The 22,606-nt window shown below is 35.8% G+C and overlaps 1 protein-coding gene across 4 annotated transcripts in view; it reads left to right on the forward strand.

The window, feature by feature from the left end:
- The window catches only part of Sycp1 (synaptonemal complex protein 1), a 94,638-nt gene that overhangs the window by 37,809 nt on the left and 34,223 nt on the right, over positions 1-22,606 (forward strand). For all 4 annotated transcript variants that reach the window (XM_090334087.1, XM_090334083.1, XM_090334086.1 and 1 more), the window contains 7 exons: positions 2,443-2,504; positions 11,196-11,300; positions 12,266-12,369; positions 14,275-14,392; positions 15,170-15,240; positions 18,261-18,342; positions 21,708-21,770. In XM_090334087.1, the coding sequence (XP_090190213.1) occupies positions 2,443-2,504; positions 11,196-11,300; positions 12,266-12,369; positions 14,275-14,392; positions 15,170-15,240; positions 18,261-18,342; positions 21,708-21,770 (605 nt within the window). The remainder of the gene's footprint in view (positions 1-2,442; positions 2,505-11,195; positions 11,301-12,265; positions 12,370-14,274; positions 14,393-15,169; positions 15,241-18,260; positions 18,343-21,707; positions 21,771-22,606) is intronic.

Below are 22,606 nucleotides of genomic sequence, written 5' to 3' on the forward strand. Positions count from 1 at the left end.
CAGTTTGAACTCAGAGCCTGGGTAGCTCTATTGAGCATCTTTTTGCTCAAGGCTAGCACTTTACCATGTTAGTCACAACTCCACTAATGGATTTAGTTTAGTTTAGTTTTAGGTTCTTTTTGTTGTTGTTTTTTAATTTAGTAGAGATAAGAGTTTCATAGCCCGGGTCCCATGGCTCACACCTGTAATCCTAGCTACACAAAGGCTGAGATCTGAGAATCTGCGTTCAAAGCCAGCCGGGCACTAAAGTTGGTGAGATTCTTATTTCCGATTAACCATCAGAAAACTGAAAGTAGTGGTGTGGCTCAAGGGGTAGACCTTGAGCTGAAGAGCTCATGGACAAATGCCTCCTGAGTAGCTAGGATTACAGGTGTGAACCACTGGTGTGTCTGGATTAGTCCTTAAGTTAAATAAAAATAAATTATTTTCATTTGAAATGAAACTTTTTGGTTAAATAAACTTGCAAGTGATTAGTTTTTCTCTTAGATTATGAATGGATATTTCATTTCATTGTTTTTTGTTTAAACTTCATGGACAGTACTACAAGTGAGGTTTTTTTTTTTTTTTTTTTTTTTTTTTTTTTTTTTGCCAGTCCCGGGGCATGAACTCAGGGCCTGAGCACTGTCTTTGCATTTTCTTAAGGCTAGAGCAATACCACTTGAACCATAGCACCACTTCCTGCTTTTTTCTATGTATGTGGTACCAAGGAATGAAATCCGAGTCTTCATGCATGCTAGGCAAGGTAGGCCAAGCTCCTGGCCCTACAAGTGTCTTTAAGTATATAGAGACTGAAAATTTCCAGCATTTTCGTTGTATTTTCAATACAACAAAACAATACTTCAGTTACTATACATATTCAGATTATTCATGGATATAATAGGGAACTTTGATAGGTAGTTTAAAATGTAAGAAAGAAAAAAGCAGGAGGTTTGGTTTGGAGAGACTTTTAAATTTATTAGCATAATGTCCTATTGTTAGAAGTATAGAAAAACATTGGAAAACACTTTTTTTAAGGTGGCAGGAAAGGTATCACAAAAGAAAGTAGGAGGGGCCAGGAGTTTGGCCTAGTGATAGAGTGCTTGCCTAGCATAGAGTGCTTGCCTAGCATGCACAGACTTGGGTTCGATTCCTTGGTACCACATACACAGAAAAAGCTGAAAGTGATGCTGTGGCTCAAATGGCAGAGCTGTACCCTTGAGAAAGCCCAAGGACAGTGTTCAGGCCCTGAGTTCAAGCGCTGGGATTGGCAAAATAAATAAGAAAGGACTTCAGGAAGAAACAGGAAATGCAAATAATCCAAGGTCTTCGTAAAGTAAAAAAAAAAAATAGTGTATTCTTAATATCAAATGTTTCCAAGCTTCATAATGTTAAAGACAGAAAATTACATTTCAAAATGGCTATTATTGATATTTGAGATTATAAATTTGTTAATATAATGGAGAGAGGCCATAGTTAATATAATTATGTTATGTTACTTATTTATTTATTTATTTATTTATTTGGTTTGTCACGGGGCTTGAACTTGGTCTGGGCACTGTCCCTGAGCTCTTCAGCTCAAGGCTACCACCTTACCCTTGAGCCAAGCCCCACTTCCTAGAGGTTAATTGGAGATAAGAGTCTCAGGTCCTTTTGTGCCCTGTTGGCTTTGAACCTTAATCCTCAGACCTCAGCCTCCTGAGTAGCTAGGATTACAGGTGTGAGCCACTGCCTGGCAATTATGTTATTTTTATTGATTTCATAGACATAGGTAGAAGAAAGACGTGCCCAATTGGAATTTGAAAATACGAGAAATCTGACAGCTTGAATGGGCAGATAGATTAATCAAATATTTTTGTTTTATATTCAAACAGGGTGTTAAGATGTAGTAGGAGAGATTAAAAGTTTTCCTACTTAAAGTTGATATATATTAGTAATAGCAACTAAAGTCTCAGAGAAAATGGGAGTATGAAATGCAAGATCCTTCAAGTTTGGAATGTAGGAGGCTAAGAGGCTAGTTTGATGAGTTGGAGGGTAAAGGCACATATTGACCACATTTTAATGTATTTTATAAAGCTCCATTGTCTTACTTTGCTTTATGAACTTTGAGCTCATTTGGCCATGGAGTTAACCGTATGGAAACATTACTATCAATATTCATCAGTTATAGTACTGAAGTTTTTTGAGACTGTATCTTACTATATATCTCAGCCAGGCTTCAAAGTCCTGATTCTTTCATCTTCATCCTCTGAATTCCAGGAACGCACCATTACTCTCAGCTATGCATTATTACTTTTGCACAATGGTTTTGAAGTTAGTATATGTTTCCTCTGGGCTTTACATGCTCTACTTATATTAATCTATTTCTTTTGCTTTTTCCCTTTCCGAGGACATGATTTCTTCTCTCAGAATTCCTACCCTTTTAATCCAGCCTTTAACATATTGATATTGTTTTTCTTATTTCAGAAGAAATGACTAAGTTTAGAACTAACAAAGAAGTAGAATTTGAAGAACTGAAAAAAATCTTGGTAAGTATATAGTTTTTCTGATTAATATATATTTCAATTACCTTCCAAAATAATGTTTAGTTCAGTGACTCTAGCCCTCAAAGTATGAATATTTCATACTAATTTTTTAGCTAAAATGTAAAATGTATTTGGTTTTAAACCTACAATTATACTGTATTAATTTTATTGCTTGTGGTTAATTGGGTCAAAATGTATAATGCTGGTGGTGCATTTAAATAATAGCTATGCTAGGTACCTGATATTCAGTAATTTTTAGTTGGTAATCAAAGTAGTGCTTAGTAGTGTAAAATATTACAAAGCTTTGTAAATAAGACAGCATTACATCACAAAAGTTAGTATTGATCTTTTTTTGTTATTGTTGAACTTTGAGTTCAAAATTTTTATTAATATGTTGGAGATAGGTACTAGTTTTACTTGGAGATAAAAAATATATTTCTAGTTGATTTATGAAGATTCAATTTTGAAAAAGATATGCAACATATAGATTCAGTGCCTATTTTTAGTATTCATGTAGTATAATGTTTAGTGAATTTGTAGGACAAGACTTCATTACATTTTTTTAATTTACTTATTTTTTGCCAGTCCTGGGCTTGAGCTCAGGGCCTGAGCACTGTTCTTGGACTTTTTCAAGGCTAGAGCTCTACCACTTGAGCCTCAGCACCACTTCCAGCTTTTTTCTGTGCATGTGGTACCAAGGAATCAAACTTGGGTCTTCGTGCATGCTATGCAAGTACTCTTACAGGTACTATACCACTAGGCCAAACTCCCTGCCCTCATTACAGTTTTATTAATTACAGTAGATATAGCACAGGCTGGAAAACTTTTTCATTGCTTCTTTCTTTCTTGCAGTGTTAGGGATCAAATTCAAGGCCTTGCATATACTAGACTAGTGTTCTACTCCTAGCCGAGCCAACATTTTCTGTAATTTACTAGAAATTATTATTGTTGTTGTTTGTGGGTTTCAACTCAAGGCCTGAATACAATTCCTGAGCTAGTGCTCTGCCACTTAAGTTACAGCAGCATTTCCAGTTTTCTGGTGGTTAATTGGAGATAAGAGTCTCATGGTCTTTCTTGCCTGGACTGGCTTTGAACTGCAGATCCTTGGATCAAGACTCTTTTGTTACTAGGGCTGTGTATGTGTTTTTTGTGTTAGTCAATATTTGTTGCTAAGATTTGTTTTGGCTCCAGTTTCAGTCCATGGTTGCTTGGTTTCTATTGATAAGGGATTGTGTTGAGACTGGACATCATGGCAGAAAAAGTGTGGTAAAGTTGCCTACCTTCTGACAGCTAGGAAACAACAACAAAAAGCACTTCCAAGCACTTCCTGTGTTCTAGTAGTTTAGTCAGTATGTACCCATCAGTGAATTTTCTAATTGATGAACATCACTATTTGGGAACCAAGTCTTCGATACATAGGCCCTTATGGTTAACATTTCATATTCAAATCATAGATTAGGTATTGAGACCAACTTCCCTATGGCTCATTTTGCTCAGGATTGCTTTGGCTATTTGGGATTTTTTTTGTGTTTCCATATGAATTGCAGGAATTTAAAAATTTTTTTGGTGAGGAATGTATTTTGATGAGATTTGTATTGATTCTGTGGATTACTTTGAGTACTTTGGCAATTTTAATTATATTTGTTCTATCAAACTTTATAAATACAAGACAGAGGTATTTACAATTTCTTGTTTCCATTTTTTTCCCTTAGTGTGTTATAATTTTCATAATAGCTGGGTGCTGATGATTCACACCTGAAATCCTAGCTACTCACCACTAAGATCTGGGGAATTCAGTTCAAAGCCAGCCTGGGCAGGAAAGTCTGTGACACTTTTCTCCAATTAACCAAAAAATTAGAAGTGACCCATGTTTTAAAGTGGTAGAACTTGAGCAAAAGAGTTCAGGAATAGCACCCAGGCTGAGTTCAAACCCTAGAACGGACAATTTTTTTTTTTCATAGTAGAGTTCTTTTTTTTTTTTTTTTTTTGCCAGTCCTGGGCTTGAGCTCAGGGCCTGAGCACTGTCCTTGGACTTTCTCAACGTTAGAGCTCTACCACTTGAGCCTCAGCACCACTTCTGGCTTTTTTCTATGTATGTGGTACTGAGGAATTGAACCTGGGTCTTCATGCATGCTAGGCAAGCACTTTAACCACTAGGCCAAACTCCTGGCCCCCAAAGTAGAGTTCTTGCACATACTTAGGTTTATTCTAAAGTATTTCTTTTTTGCCAGTCATGGGCCTTGAACTTGGGGCCTGAACACTATCCTTGGGCTTTTCTCAAGGCTAGAGCTCTACCACTGGAGCCACAACACCACTTCCAGCTTTTTCTATGTATGTGGTACCAAGGAATTGAACCTAGGTCTTCGTGCATGCTAGGCGGGCACTCTACCACTAGACCAAACTCCTGGCCTCTAAAGTATCTTTTTGTGTGACTATTGTGAGTGAGACTCACTCCTTCCTTCCTTCCTTCCTTCCTTCCTTCCTTCCTTCCTTCCTTCCTTCCTTCCTTTCTTCCTTCCTTCCTTCCTTCCGTCCTTCCTTCCTTTCGTCCTTCCTTCCTTCCTTTTTGTGGGTCCTGGGGCTTGAACTCTGGGCCTGAGTGCTGTCCTTGAGCTCTTTAGCTCAAGCCCTACTCTTTGAGCCCACAGCCCCACTTCCTGTTTTCTAAGTGATTAATTGGAGATAAGAGTCTCATGTTTTTTTTTTTCTTTTGAAGCTTTATACTTTATTTTTACTATTTTTTAATATATTTTTTATTGTAATTAATAGAAGGGTTACATGATATTTGCCAGATAAATGGTGCCTTAATTCCCACACAATGATACCCTTTCACATGTCATGGTCCCCATTTCCCTCCCCCTCTCCCCCACCCCTCATCTTGTTTTCCCCCATTCCCTATCCAGTTTCAGATAACCAAATGAGTCTCATGTTATTTACTGTCTGGGCTGGCTTTGAACCTTGTTCCTCAAATCTCAGCTTCCTGAATAGTTAGGATTACAGGTGTGAGCCACCCCACCCAGCTGAGATTACTTTCTTGATTTCTTTCTCATAGAGTTTATTATTTTGCATAGGAAAGTTCTGATTTTGTCTTTTGGCTAGTCCTGGGGCTTGAACTCAGGGCCTGCACACTGTGTCCTTGAACTTTCTACTACTTTCACTCTGCTATTTGAGGCACAACACCACACCCAGCCTTTTCTGTATATATAGTACCAAGGAATCATACCCAAAGCTCTGTGCAAGCTAGGCAAACACTCTATCATTATACCAAACTACTGGCCCAAAGTTAATGATTTTTATAACCTGCTGTTTCTCTGAATTTATCGGTACTAAAAGTCTTTTGGTGAAGTCTTTAGGATTTTTTATGTAAGCAATCATAAGAGCAGTGAACAGGGATAATTTGATTTCTTCCTTTTTAAATTTATATCCCTTTTATTTCTCTTGTATAACTTCTCTGGAAAATTTTTGGTACTACTTTGAGTAAGACTGCAGAGTGGATCCTCTTGAATTGTTTCTGGTTTTAGGAAAGATGCCTGTCAGTTTTCCCCTACATACTGTTGTCTTGGGTATTGTCAAATACGTTGGAATATAATCCTTGTAGGGTTTAGAGGCATTTCTTAGTTGATAGAATTCTAGCTAATGAGTGAAAGCATCTGGTACCATAGTTTAGTCCTTATCTCAGACCACAGAAAAAGAGAAAGAAATATAGTCCTTGTATATCTTATAAACACCATCCCCGAAAACCACACAGATGTAAGTAATGTAGAAAAGAGCAAGATTTAATGTCCAAAGTAGACAGGCTGATCTCTGGTGGGATAGAGATGAGCGAATTGCAGGGGAGTATTTATAGAGTATGGGGGGGTTAAAGACCAGAGAAGAAGCTGGGTGCAGGAAATCTTTGTAATTGCAGTTGGACACTGGAGATAAAAACATCCTATAGATGGCTCATTGCCAGGAAAACATCCTATATCTGGCATGTAGCCAAAAATTTTCTTTTTTTTCTTTTTTTATTGTGATTAATAGAAGGGTTACATTATATTCACCAGATAGAAGGTGTATAACTTCACAAACATTGATACCCTTTCTCATGACATGGTCCCCATATCCCTCCCACCCTCCCCCTGCTTATCTTGATTTCCCTCCTTCTCTATCCAATTTCAAATAACCAATTAAGCACATATAAAATATATCAGATAACAAGGTGGAAAATTGTAACAATATGAGATAATCAAGGGATGGCAAAAGAGATGAGAGATAACATAGTACCTTAAGGACAACAATCACTCATTATATGGCTTTTGTTTTCTTATCTTGGAGTTCCTTACATTTAGTGTCATACTATTTGGCCTAATCTCTCTAGATTTTGTTCTATTATAAATCTCTGCTAGGAGAGCCCAAGGTTTCTACTGATTATGACAAATGAGGGAGACTATTGGGCCTATGTTCCTTTGAGACTGGCTTACTTCACTTAATATGATTTTTTCTAAGTCTTTCCATTTCCTTACAAATGGGGCGATGTTGTTCTTTCTGACAGCAGCATAGAATTCCATTGTGTATAGATACCACATCTTGTTGATCCACTCATCAACTGAGGGACATCTGGGTTGGTTCCATATCTTTGTTATGGTAAATAGGGCTGCAATGAACATCATTGTGCTAGTGGATTTAGTATGCCCTTGTTTCTGGATGATTGGGTAAATGCCAAGTAATGGAATTGCTGGGTCAGAGCGGAGCTCTATGCAAAATAATACTTTCTATAGCTAGCCTATTGCCAGGGAAAACATTCTATATTGGAGCACATAGTCAAGTCCCAGCACCTTGCATCTGGACACAAGAAATAGCATGTGATTGGGAATGGGTACCTGAACTATGGCTACAGCATAACGCTGAAACAGTTGGGGCTGGGGGTACGTGCAGTTTGGGTGAGAATGGACGACTAAGGCCAGGCCTGGCCTGTGGATGTCTCAAGATGAAGGCTATCAACCTGAAATGGGGCAAATATGCCTTCATATCTGATTCCTTTAGGCCTTTTTCTCCTGAGCAGATGTTGAATTTTACTAAAGGCATTTCTATAGTTGTTGAAATGCTCATACTTTATTTCTGATTCTATCTATGTGCTGTATTACACTAATTGACTTAGTATATTTTGAAACCATCCTTGTATCTCTGGAATGAAACCAACTGTTTATAATATATAATATCTCTCTCTCTCTCTCTCTCTCTCTCTCTCTCTCTCTCTCTCTCTCTCTCTCTCTCTCTCTCTCTCTCTCTCTTTCCCCCTCCCTCTCTTTCTTTCTCTTTGGTTGATTGTGGGGCTTGAAGTCTGGGCCTGGGTGCTGTCCCTAATCTCTTCAGCTCAAAACTACTGCCCTGCCCTGGGAGCCACAACACCACTTCCAGTTTTCTGGCTGTTAATAGGAGATTAGAGTCACATACTTCAGTGTCTGGGCTGGCTTTGAACTGAGATCCTCAGATCTCAGCCTCCTGAGTAGCTAGGATTACAGGTATAAGCCACCACGTCTGGCTATGATATATCATCTTTTTTTTTTTTTTGCCAGTCCTGGGCTTGAGCTCAGGGCCTGAGCACTGTCCTTGGACTTTCTCAACGTTAGAGCTCTACCACCTGAGCCTCAGCACCACTTCCGGCTTTTTTCTATGTATGTGGTACCGAGGAATTGAACCCGGGTCTTCATGCATGCTAGGCAAGCACTTTAACCACTAGGCCAAACTCCCGGCCTGATATATCATCTTTTGAATGTATTCTTTGATTTAATTTCCAAATACTTTCCTGAAGAATTTTTTTTTATGCCAGTACTGAGGCTTAAACTTAGGGCCTAGACACTGTCCCTGAGCTTTTTTTTTTTTTTTTTTTGCCAGTCCTGGGGCTTGAACTCAGGGCCTGAGCACTGTCCTTGGGCTAGAGCTCTACCACTTGAGTCACAGTACTACTTCCAGCTTTTTTCTGAATATGTGGTACCAAGGAATTGAACCTAGGGCTTCATGCATGCTAAGCGAGCACACCACCATTTAGGCTACGTTCTCTGGCCCCTGTCCCTGAGCTTTTATTTCATTTTTGTGCTGGTCCTGGGGCTTGAACTCAGGCTCTGAGTTCTGTCTCTATGCTTTTTGTTCACAGCTAGCTATCTACTACTTAAGGCAGAGCTGTGCTTGTGGCATTTTTGTTGCTGAGTTGGAGATAAGAGTTTTGTGGACTTTTCTGCCTGGACTGGCTTTGAACCATGATCCTCAGATCTCAGCCTCCTGAATAGCTAGGATTATAGGCGTGAATCACCAGGGTCTGGCTTCTTCCTATTCTTGCTGTTGTTGTTGGTGGTGGTGATGGTTGGGGGGCTTGGACCCTGGACCTGGGTGCTGTCCCTGAGCTCATTTTGCTCAAGGCTAGTGCTCTACCACTTGAGCCACATTGTCATCTCTGGCTTTTTTTGAGTAGTTTGTTGGAGGTTAGAGTCTTATGCACTTTCCTGTCTGGGCTGGATTTGTACTGGGATCCCTAGATCTTAGCCTCTTCAGTAGCTAGGACTGCAGGCATGAGCCACCAGTGCCCCACTTCCTTCCTACTTTGTTGAGATACCCACAAAGATTTAAGCAGGACTAGTTTAGGGATGGAAATAAGTTTAGTTCTTCTCCGGATTGAGAAGAACTCAGTGTTAGAGTGTCTTTGTAAACTAAGAAGATTTGGGCTGATCACCATCACTGCATAAGCAAATAGATAAAAAAATTGAAGAAGTATAAACAATTATAACAGCAGTAATAAAAAGGAAGGAGGGAAAGTAATACTAGAATTAGTAATAGCCTTGCCAGCATTTGTGTTTTCTCCCCTCCCCCCCATAAATTATTTTTTTGTCTTTTGATAGTCATTTTAAACACGTCACGTGACATCTTTTCTTGGGTTTGATTTATATTTTCTTTGTGATTCAGCTCAGCATTTTTTCATTTGTATGTGTTTTCTTGAGAAGTGCTTAATTTTTTAGTTAAAGTTCTTCATTTTCAAATTTATTTTAGTTTTAGTTGTCTTTTTTAATATTTAGGGTTGAAGTTTTAAATTCTCTAATTTATTTGACAAAGTGAGCCTGTTTGAGGGAGTAGGTTAATTCAAAATCATTTCATAGGAAAAAATGAGAATAAGAACTAGAGATTTTTAGCTGGGTGTTGTGGCTCATGCCTATAATCCTACCTACTCAGGAGGCTGAGATCTGAAGATCTCTGTCCAAAGCCAGCCTGGGCACTAATGTCTGTGAGACTCTTCTTTTCCTTTTTTTTTTTTTTTTGTGTGTGTGTGTGTATGTCAGTCCTGGGATTTGAATGTAGGACTTGGGCACTGTCCTTGGACATTTTTTGCTCAAGGCTAGCCCTCTGCCACTTGAGCCACAGCACTATTTCCAGCTTTTTCCGTGTATGTGGTAGCAGGGAATTGAACCTAGGGCTTCGTGCATGCCAGGGGAGCGTTCTACCAATAGGCTACACTCATGGCCCAAAGTCTGTGAGATTCTTTTTTGTTTTTTGGGTTTTTTTTTTTTTTCCAGTCCTAGGCTTGAGCTCAGGGCCTGAGCACTGTCCTTGGACTTTTTCAAGGCTAGAGCTCTACCACTTGAACCTCAGCACCACTTCCAGCTTTTTTTCTATGTATGTGGTGCCAAGGAGTTGAACCTGGGTCTTCTTGCATGCTAGGCAAGCACTCTACCCCTAGGCCAAACTCCTGGCCCCATCTGTGAGATTCTTACCTCCAATTAATCACCAGAAAACTGGAAGTGGCATTGTGGCTCAAGGAGTAGGGCAGTAGCCTTGAGCTGAAGAGCTCAGGGACAGTGCCCAGGTCTAGAGCTCAAGTCCCATGACCAATCAAAAACAAAACAAAACTAGAAATTTTAAAACATTTAAGAAAAAATTAAGGGAATGATGATATCTCTATTTAGTTATTTATTATTTATCATGTGAAAGAGGAATTAAATTTATGGTACGGTGCTAGAATTGAGTAAAAAAAAAAAGGTTAGGGACAGCTCCCATGACTTAAATGCAGGCCGTAACACACACACACACACACACACACACACACACACACACACACACACACACACACACACACACACACACACACACACCCTATGACACCATATTTCTTTTCTTTTTTCCAGTCCTGGTTTTTTTTTTTTTTTTTTTTGCCAGTCCTGCGCTTGAGCTCAGGGCCTGAGCACTGTCCTTGGACTTTCTGAAGGCTAGAGCTCTGCCACTTGAGCCTCAGCACCACTTCTGGCTTTTTTCTATGTATGTGGTACCGAGGAATTGAACCCGGGTCTTCATACATGCTAGGCAAGCACTTTAACCACTAGGCCAAACTCCCAGCCCCCAGTCTTGGGTTTTTAACTCAGGGCCTGGGCACTGTCCTTGGGTTTTCTCAATGCTAGAACTCTTCCACTAAACTACAGCACCATTTCTGGCTTTTTCTGTGTATATGGTACCGAGGAATTGAACTCAGGACTTTATGTACACTAGGTAAGCACTCTACCACTAAGCCATACTCCTGGCCCCACCATATTTCATTTTTTGACTTTGCTTAGTAAAGATTCGTTTTATCTTTCAAAGGAATTTTAGCAAAAAAGGAGTTTATCATTTTCTTTGGGTAATTATTATTAACATGTGTAATTTAGGTTTTACAATGTGATAATGTTTTTTAAATAGGCAGAAGATCAAAAGCTGTTAGATGAAAAGAAGCAAGTTGAGAAGATTGTTGAAGAATTAAAAGGAAAAGAACAAGAACTTGCTAGTCTGCTACAAACCAGAGAAGTTTGTTCAAAGACAAAACTTTGTTTCAAATGTTATATTAATAGAATAGAGATTTATAGAATAGATTATGGGTTAGTTTTATGGTTTGTAAAACATTTTCTTTGCAGAATTCTATTTAAAAGTATATGTTCTGGCTGGGCTCCAGTGGTCCATGCCTGTAATTCTAGCTATTCAAGAGGCTAAGTTTGGACAGTAACATTTAAGGAATCATTTCTACTTGCTGCTTATAACAATTATATTTCTTAAACTCTTAAAAAATGTTTAAAATTGTGTATTTGAAACTTAGCCTTTATTAAGGTAGATTCTTAGTTTTAAAACGTTTCATAGAGCATATATTACTTTAAAATTGACCTACTTTAAATTGTTATTTTAATCCATACACAATTATGTTGCAGCTATCTTTTTTTTGGCCAGTCCTGGGGCTTGAACTCACAGCTTAGGCACTGTCTATGAGCTTCTTTTGCTTAAGACTAGCACTCTACCACTTGAGCCACAGCACCTCTCCTAGCCTTTTCTATTTATGTGGTACTGAGGAATAGAATCCAGGGCTTCATGCATGCTAGGCAAGCACTCTACCACATTACCAGCCCCATGTAGTTACCTTTCTTATTATAGTATGATCATCTTAAGTTACACAACTCTATCTGATTTCATTGGTTAATATATATTTCCTTTGTAATGTAACATTTTAAGTAAATTAGCTACTTGGTAGAGTAAAATTGATAAAAATATTTCATAATACATAAATATCATTTTTCTAAGTTGAATCTCAGAATATCAAAAGTTTGTTTTATTTCATTTGCCATTACATGTGTGTTAAATTGATTATCACTTCAGGTCTGCTTATATTTAAATATATGACATCCTGATAAATTTTTATCATATGTGTAATTTAATTGCTGTGCTTATAGTTTTTAAATGAAAACTTGGAAAAAAGACTTGTCATAGAAATATTTATTTTGCAGAAAGAGGTACATAATTTGGAAATACAGTTAGCTGCACTTGCAACAAGTGAACAGCATTGTTTAAAACAAGCTGAAGATCTGAAAACTGAGCTTGAAAAAGAGAAGTATGTTTTCTGTCTATATAAACAGTTTAATCAATAACTAAGCTTTCTTGTTATAATAAGTTAGTAAATTATTTTCTCTATATGATTAAGTGAATTTAAAATTTTCTTGTTCCTAATTAATGATTAAAATAATTTTATTACTTAAAGAAATGTATATCATTCACAGTTAAACCGCAGTAGATCAATACAGTTATTCCTGCATATTTACTAGGATTGCCTCTAGGACATCTGAAGATACTAAATTTGCTGATGTGATTATAAAATGATATAATATTTGTTTGTATATAGAGGCCAGGAGTTTTGCCTCGTGGTAGAGTGATTGCCTAGCATGCACAAAGACCTGGGGGTTCAATTCCTTGGTATCTTATACATGGGAAAAAGCTGGAAGTAGTAATGTGTTTCAAGTGGCAGGGCTCTAGCTTTGAGAAAGCCCAAGGACAGTGCTCAGGCCCTGAGTTCAAGCCCTGGGACTGGCAGAAAAAAATTTTATATAAGTTATGCATATCCTGTTATATCTTTTAAATAATTTCTAGATTACTTATAGTACCTAGTATGATGTAGATTTGCTGTGTAAATGGTTGTACTGCTCTATTATGTAGGGAATAATTGCAAGTAAAAGAAGTTAGTCTGTATGTTCAGTTCAGATGTAGTTTTTTTTCTGAAAAAAAATTTTTTTTTTTGCCAATCCTGGGCTTGAGCTCAGGGCCTGAGCGCTGTCCTTGGACTTTCTCAAGTCTAGAACTCTACCACTTGAGCCTCAGCATCATTTCTGGCTTTTTTCTATGTATGTGGTACCGAGGAATCGAACCCGGGTCTTCGTGCATGCTAGGCAAGCACTCAACCACTAGGCTAAACTCCCGGCCCTCTGAATATTTTTGATCTGTAATTGGTTGACTACAAAAATATGAAATCTGTGGACATTGAGGATTAACTATATTCCATTTTTGGAGGTATTTACGTTCCCATGGGAAAAATCATTTGCAGTTTTAATTGATTTATGTTACTTACGGTATATTTGCTTTTCAGTTTTCACTGCTTAGCAAGCAATTTGATTTTTCCTTCAATTTCCAGTAATATCAAATAGGAAAAGATAATAGTTGCTCCTGAAATCATATAGTATGGCAACATACTACCCTTACTTCATTTAAGATTGGTCTTGGCTACAACTTAAAACAGTCTTTCTTCCTGTATATCTCATTTTGAGAGCCAGGTGTTGGTGGCTCACATCTAAGTACTCAGGAGGCTAAGATCTGAAGATAGCTATTCAAGGCCAGCCCAGGCAGAAAAGGTCACAAGACTCTTACTTCCAGTTAACCATCAAAATCCAGAAGTGGCTTTTGTTTGTGGCTTGGAGGCACTGAAGGTTGGCAAGAGTGATCAGACCCTGAGCTCAAGCCCCAGCACACACACACACTAATTTTTTAGAGACTTTATATGAGCAGAGTTTAATATTGTATATAAATATTAAAACCATTTTATTTCAGTGAAAATAATTAAAAATAGTGAATGCTTCATGTGGTATTCTAGTCAAATTATCAGAAATTTAAGAAAATTTCTAAGAGGCAGACTTTGAGAAGTAAAAAGATAAATATGTGAGGAAAATAACTTGTTGAAAACAACTATGTAAACAGTTGTTATACTGTATTTTTCTCTCAAATGACATAATGCATGAGAACATGGGATATATCTTGATATTTTGAAAACTTAACGTGGAAAAAATTCACATATTTATAAAGCAAAGGAAATAAGATAATGAATCAACATAAATCTTTCACCTTGCTTCAGGAATTATTGGCTGATGAAAAATTTGTTTTATTTACACTCCTAGCTCTTTATTCTAATAATATTTCAAATATACCATATTTCATTGTAAGTATTTTAATGTGATGTATTTTTAAAAAATAGACTTAAGAATAGTGAATTCACTGCACGATGCAGCAAGCTTTCATTAGAAAACAAACAAATTGCACAAGAAGCAAGTGACAAGACCCTAGAGCTCAAGAAACAGCAAGAAGATATTAATGTGAGTTGACAGATTAATAGTAACTTTTATTTCTTACCTCTAAAATTTTAGGGGTTTAGACTATATGACCCTGTGAAGATCATTTCAGGTGTAAAATATCTGTTTGTTGTTGTTGTTGTTGTTGGTTCAGGTTCTGGACTTGAACTTAGGGTTTGGGGACTACCCCTGAGCATTTGTGCTCAAGGCTAGTACCACTTGAGCCACAGCTCCACTTTCAGCTTTTTGCATATATGTTGTCAGTGGAAAAAATGATATTAGAGTATTTGAGATTATATCTACCTTGGTGGAAAGGAACACATCTGAGAAACAATAGCATAGAACAGGTTTTGTTAGGTGCTATAAAGAGGTTTGTAGGGAAATAGTAAATAATGACATAGATGGGTACTGGTTGCTCACACCTATAATTCTAGCTACTCAGGAGACAGACCTAAGGGTCCTCTTTTGAAGCCAGTGCAGACAGGAAAGTCCAGGAAATTCTGATGGACACTGATCTACAATAAGCCACTCAAAACAAAAACAAAAACAAAAAAACCCCCTCTGAAACAAAAACAAAAACAAAGAAAACAACCAAGTTCTAGCTTTGAGCACAAGAAGCTCAGGCAGTTCAAGCCCCAGGATCCTCACACAACAAATGAAGACTGTGGGATAGGGTAGGTCTATGCAAATTAAATAGACTACTCTTTTGCATTATATGTAACTAAATAAGTTTTATGGAAAAGTTTTAAATATTTCTATCTTTTGTTAAAATAATTTAAACAATGCTGATTATCTTTTTAGAATAGCAAAAAGCAAGAAGAAGAAATGTTGAAACAAATAGAAAATCTACAAGAAAAAGAAACACAATTAAGGCAAGATTAATGAGTTGGCCCATTTGGACTTTAAAATTTTTAATGTCTTTTTTCTGTTAAGTTACTATAAGACTAATTTGGATTAAATATGTTTAATACTGCATAAAATAAAAAAATTAGACTTAAGTTACTGTAAGCAATTATAGGTAAAATTATAATAATGTATTTCATCTAGTGTAATTAGATGAAAATTAATTTTAAAGCATCATAAACTTTCTGATTTTTTTATGGTTTCAGGTCACATATCTATAAAATTTAAAAGAAAAAACTTAAAAGTTATTTCTAATTATATCAGTATTATAATATTTGAATATTGATGCTCATTATGTGACTTTTGCTTATAGTCACTAATAAGCAATACTATATATGATTGTTCCAGTAATACTATTTACTAAGCCAGGCACTGGTGGCTCACTCCTATAATCCTATCTACTCAGGAGACTGAGGATCGTGGTTTGAAGTAGCCTGGGTAAGAAAGTCTGTGATGCTCTTATATCCAATTAACCACCAAAAAACTGGAAGTGACACAGTGGGTAAAAGTGGTAGAGTTCTATCCTTGAGTGTAAAAGCTTAGGAATAGCACCCAGGCACTAAGTTCAAGCCCCATAAACAACATAAAATTTTACTAAATAATATTTAACTTATTCAAAGTGATATTTAAATATCTGAATAAATGACGTTTAACTTTATAACAGTATTTAATTTGATATATATGCATACATATATTATATATTGGTAAGCCATGGGGCTTGAACTCAGGGCCTAACCACTGTCCCTTGGACTTTCTTAAGGCAAGTCCTCTACCACTTGTGTCACAGCACCACCTCTAGCTTTTTCTGTGTATGTGGTAACAAGAAATTGAAGCAGGGCTTCATGCATGCTAGGACAGCATTCTACTAAGCCAAACTCCCCACTCTCATTTATATTTATAATAACTTTGAATTAATTTATGTTTAATATAAATTTAGTTTTATTTAACATATACATTTAATTATATTTAGTTGTTTAAAATTTCTTATTGATTTGTTATATTAATATCTAAATAACATTGATGCTGTAAAACAAAACCAACTAATTTTTCTTGAAATTTCTAAGTTTTATATTTTGGGTAGGCTTTGGAATGTTTTTTAAAAAATAATACTGGAGTTTGAAGATAGACCCTTGTGCTTGCTCAACTTGAGCTCTGTCACTTGAGCTATATGACACTAGCCATAAGCTTCAAAATATTTCAGTTGGTTTTTCATAATTTATCCTTTGTAAAATTATTTGTTTATGCCTTTTTCCATGAATCTTTTAAGGGATTTATTAGCATTAAAATGCTAACTTTGGTTTTTGTTTTTTGTTCTTTTACTAAATGAGAGGTTTTTGTTTTTTTTTTTTTTTTTTTTTTTGCCAGTCCTGGGCTTGAGCTCAGGGCCTGAGCACTGTCCTTGGACTTTCTCAAGGTTAAAGCTCTACCACTTGAGCCTCAGCACCACTTCTGGCTTTTTTCTATGTATGTGGTATCAAGGAATCGAACCTGGGTCTTCGTGCATGCTAGGCAAGCACTTTAACCACTAAGCCAAACTCCTGGCCCCTAAATGAGAGTTTTTATTTTGTATTTAATTTAATTGCCTTTCCTTTTGTGATTTTTACCATTGCTTAAGCCATTGTATAGTTTGGGGATAAAATGTGAAGACTCATTTTAGAGTAGGCTACTTTTTCTTTCTTTCTTTTTTTTGGCCAGTCCTGGGGCTTGAACTCAGGGCCTGAGCACTGTCCTTGGGCTTTCTCAGGTTAGAGCTCTACCACTTGAGCCATAGCACCATTTCCAGTTTTTTTCTATGTATGTGGTACCAAGGAATCGAACCTGGGTCTTCATGCATGCTAGGCAAGCACTCTACCACTAGGCCAAACTTCTGGCCTAGAGTAGGCTACTTTTTAAAGAAGGCTACTTTTTAAAATTTTTCAAATTATCTGGATAATTTTTATATGTCTACCTCTTTCATGAAATTATAGTTTTATACTAATAAATATACCTTTGAATAATAGCATATTGATTATGGTTTTTTGGGACTATAGTTTGAACTCAGATCCTCATGTTTTCCTAATTCTAAATACAAATTGAGTAATAAGTTGAAGATTATTCTGATTCAATTTTCAGGACAGTTATCCTTTAGAAACACAGATTTAATACTTACACACTAGAAATAATAAAAGGAGCTGCAATTTGTAAAATAGCTTTGACTATTGATCTGAGAAAATCATCACTATTTTCATATGTGCAACAGACACATTTCTAATTTTGGAAAGGCTAGTATATGAATATGGCATGAAATTTAAAGATAAAAAGGTGCATGTGAGGAAAGAAAAGTATCTTTCTTACCGTCTTCCAAGTCTTCCTGTAAACCGGTTTTCCTCTCCAAAATCAATTATTTCTCATGTATGTTGAGAGATTAAATGTGTATGTATAGTAGTACATGTGTGTACAGTTTTTGTCATGTACTTTATTTGTGTTCATTTTTATAATTTATTTGCATAAATTTTAATGCCTTGGGGTAATGACTCATGAATAAGAAGACATTAAAATGAAATCTTGACTTAAGCAAGTGTTTCTATTGATCTTAAAAATAGGGGCCGGGAGCATAGCCTAGTGATCGAGTGCATGCATGATGCCCTGGGTTCGAATCCTCAGTTTTACATATTCAGAAAAAGCCAGAAGTGGTACTGTGGCTCAAGTGGCAGGGTGCTAGCCTTGAGCAAAAAATGTCCAAGGACAGTGTCCACAAGCCCTAGGACTGGCAAAAAATAAATAAATAGATGACTATCAGGATTCAGATAGCTAACTTTAAAATAAACATATGAATTAGTTTCCTTGTGGAAGTTGAAAATTTTCAATTACACAATTCATGAAAAATTACCAAGAGTATGCAAAACAAAATGATAGTCAACAGAAATAATAGTCAATTCTTTAAAAAAATCTCAGAAAAAAAATGAGGATATAATTTGGATTATAATGGTTCTCATTTTTATTTTAATAGGAATGAACTGAAATCTGTGAGAGAAGAGCTAAAACAGAAAGGAGATGAAGTTAAGTGTAAATTGGACAAGAGTGAAGAAAATGTATGTTATACTTAACAATAGATTGTAATATCAAATATCTAAAAATAAGTGACATTGTTTTGTGATTTTAGATACTATCATAGATCATTACCACTGAAAGTAGTAATAGAGAAAATTGGGTTATTTTGCCCATATAATCTGTGTCTGTAATAGTTATACAATTCTAAATTTATTTTACATGCTTACTATTTAATATCAAATTATATTTCTGGGTTAAATAACAGGCTTGTGCTGTGGTAATATAGCACATATTCTAAAAAGTTTGTATTGAACCTCAGGGAATTTTTCCTAAGGTCAGATAGCAAGATTTTAGGGAAGAATGTCATGAAACTGGATTAGTGCACAGTATATGATGTGACTATACCCTGTAGAATAACATACAGAGTTGGAGAAAATCATGCCAAAATACAAAACTAGATATTGAAGGCTTTGCATTAATCCATTCAACAATTATATTTTAGTCTCTGCTATGTTCCAGGTCTTGTTTTTGGTATTCATTTCAGATTCATTTGCTTCAGTAAAAAGTAAGCTATTTAGTAACATTTTTACTGGGGAGATGGTATCTTTTAATATTTGAAAATGAAATAGAAAGGGAAGAAACATAAACATGCTGGAATAATTTGGAAGATTATTCAAAATAGTTAAACATTTTGAAAAAATCTTGGAGAAGACTCTGGCACAGTTGTCTTATTATTGATCTAGTATATGTGGATAAGGGGATACAGTAATCGGACAAGTCTGAACTGCATACTCATTCCTGGAGTCAGAATTAGCCTCTGTCAAACTACATGAGTAAATAGAATTATGGATTTACAATAAAGGAATCCTTGCAAAAAGAGTGCTAGACAGATCAAAACACTGGTTCTTTGCATGAATGCTGTTGGAGCCCATAGAAAGAACATTTAATCTAAATTTAAGTCAAGGAAAGCTTACTAGAAGTGATATTCAGTTCATTTGGATTTATAGCAATTAGTAGAAAGTGCAGAGATGGACATCAGTGTAAAAGGAAGAATACTCTTACTAGTTTTTTTTTAAAAAAACACTTTATATGGACAACCCAATATGAGAGAGCATGACATATTTAAACAACCAAAGTTTATCATGGCTAAAAGTAAAATAGTAGCTTAAGATAGTGTTAGTAGTGGATAGCGTGAGAAAAGATGATGGTTAAATAGACATAAGAGTGAAGAGATGAGTAGAGATCACTCCAGAATAACATATTACAGCTTTATCTTGTATTTCACTTTGCCTACTGAAAAAGTTTCTAGAAAGAATTTGTTATAATTATTTTTAGATGATTTGTTTGACTTGTATTCTTGTAGTTTTAAGAGAATTATAATGAATGGGCCAAACACATTCCTAATTTTTCTGTTGTGTTATTTTACTTAATTGGAATTTATTGTTGTCCTAATTTTTAAAATTAAGAAGCGAGCCTCCATGCACTAGTGATTCACACCTGTAATCTTAGCTACTCTGGAGGCAGAGATGGGAGGATCATAGTTTGAAGCCAGCCTGGTCAGGAAAGTCCACAAGACTATCTTCAATTAACCACCAAAAAAGCAGGGAATAGAGGCGTGGCTTCAGTTATCAGAGTGCTAACCTTGAGCACAAAAGTTTAGGGACAGGGCCGGGATCGTGGCCTAGTGGTAGAGTGCTTGCCTAGCATGCAGGAAGCCCTGGGTTCGATTCCTTGGTGCCATACACACAGAAAAAGCTGGAAGTGGTGCTTTGGCTCAAGTGGGAGAGTCCTACCCTTGCGCAAAAAGTGTCCAAGGATAGTGCCTAGGCCCTGAATTCAAGCCCTAGGACCAACAAAGAAAAAAAAAAAAGAAAAAGAAATAAGCCTCCAAAGTATGGTTAAATGATTAAGAAGCAAAAGAGCTGTCTTTATACCAACTTTCCACCAGAAAAATTGGTTTTTTTTCTTTTAGCTTTTCATTTATTAGTTAAAATCAACTTGAAAAAATGAACTTACTGTATTAAATACATGTTATGGAATTAAATGCTTAAACATATGTATTAGAAGCACAATCAAAACACTAAGCCTGGTGTTTTAATGGGGAAAACCTGAATTTGATTATAATGTAAATCCCAAACCATCTATTAAAATTTTAGAAGTACAAGCCAGGACCAGTGGCTCATGCTATAATTCTAGCTACTCAGGAGGCTAATATCTGAGGATCAAGGTTCAAAGCCAGCCCTGGCACTAAAGATGGTGAGATGCTTATCTTCATTTAACCACTAGAAAACCAGAAGTGGTGCTGTAGCTCCAGGAGTAGGGTGGTAGTCTTGAGCTGAAGAGCTCAGGGAAAGCCCCAAAACCCAGAGTTCAAGTCCCATGAACTACAAAAGAAAAAAAAAATTAGAAGTACATATGTTATCTCTCATCTCTTTTGCTGTCCCTTGGTTATCTCATATTGTTACAGTATTTCACCTTGTTATATGATATATTGTAAATTGGGTAGGGAAGGGAGGAAAACAACATGAGCAGCTGGTGGCGGGGAGGGAAATGGGGACCATGACATGAGAAAGGGTATCAATGTTTGTGAAGTAATGCACCTTCTATCTGGTGGATATAATGTAACCCTTCTATTAATTGCAATAAAAATATATATGAAAAAATTAGAAGCACAATAATTATTGTACTAATGTGGATAATACTGATAATAAGGAATTAAATGAAATGCATAACAAACATATCACATAAAGCTGTAACGTATTACAGCTTTATCTTGTTGTATTTCACTTTGCCTACTGAAACAAGCTTCTGGGAAGAATTCATATAATTATTTTTAGATGATTTGTTTGACATTTATTCTTGTAGTTTTCACTATATAACCTTAGTTTAGATATGTAGTATTTAATGTTTACCAGTTTGAACATCAGTTTTCTCAACTTTAAAGTAAATAATATGTGTCCTGTGTATTTCATTGGATTGTTACAATGCTATGATTACAAATATTTGTAAAAGATTTGAGACATAAACATTTATATATAAGAAATTTTAAAAAATTAAGATTAAATTTGGCGATGCTGATAAAATGATGCAAAGCGAGTTTGAATTAAGGTAAGAATGATGAATACTGGTATATAAACTTTAATACATGTACTAATTTCTTTTTAAATTGACAGATAAACATATGAATGGAACAGAAAGTAATATACCATATATAGGCAAAGTAATATTTCGATGTATGTATACAGTGTGAGATAATTAAACCAAGCTAGTTAACATATCATTGCACATACAAATATATTTTTAAAAACGATTTTTTAATAAAAATGTAATACTTGAATAACTTTCTAAAAGAAGAAAATTAAATTTTGTTAGCATTTTAAATCTGATATCCAATATTATCTTTTAGGCTCGAAACATTGAATGTGAAGTTGTAAAAAGAGATAAACAAATGAAGATACTAGAAAACAAGGTATTTTCAAGTTTTAAAAACCTATTTGGGAGTAGGGAACTTTGTAACCATATCTTACTAAATTATGAGGGATCAGACTTTTTATTGTCTATACAAAGAAATGTAAATTCTCTTTTTGGAGTCCTTGAGCTAATGCAGTATTTTTTATTGCAATTTTGTTTGAAAAGACTCTACATTCATAGTTTAATGACCTCAAAAAACTCTTAGCTTTATCTTCTGTTCTTCAAAATTTTCATACTCCAAGCAGCTACTTTCATTTGTAAATATCCTTAAAATGGTAATATGCCTTTACAAATAATTTTTAGATATTGCTTCCATTTCTACAATCAAGATTGCTGCAGAACAGCATTTTTAAAAGCAGCAATCTGTTTTTAGTTTCCTGGCTACCATCTTAATTTACTTCTTCCTTCTCTAACCTTACTGCATACTTGATTTAAACTCAGACTTTCATATAATTAAGTCTTGTGGAAAGTACAGTTTAATATTGGAAGTTCTGATCTGATTTTTTGCTCAAGACTAGCACTCTACCACTTGAGCCACACATGTACTTTTAGCTTTTCGGTAGTTAGAGATAAGTCTCATGAAGTTACCTGCCTAGGCTGACTTTGAGCTGCAATCCTCCTGAGGAGCCAAGATTACAAACATAAGCTCAACTTAAATTAACTGTTCTTAGTAATAATAAAAAGATAAGTTCAATAAGCTCTAATTTTGAAAATAATTTATATTAAAAGAGGATACAGATTAAATCACTTTAATTATTATTATTTTTTTGTCAGTCATAGGGCTTAACCTCAGGGCCTGGGTGCTGTCCCTAAGCTCTTTTGCTCAAGGCTAGT

The sequence above is a fragment of the Megascapheus bottae genome, chromosome 6 (assembly GCF_031878675.1).
Source record: "Megascapheus bottae isolate mThoBot1 chromosome 6, mThoBot2.hap1, whole genome shotgun sequence".
NCBI classification, from domain to species: Eukaryota; Metazoa; Chordata; class Mammalia; order Rodentia; family Geomyidae; genus Megascapheus; species Megascapheus bottae.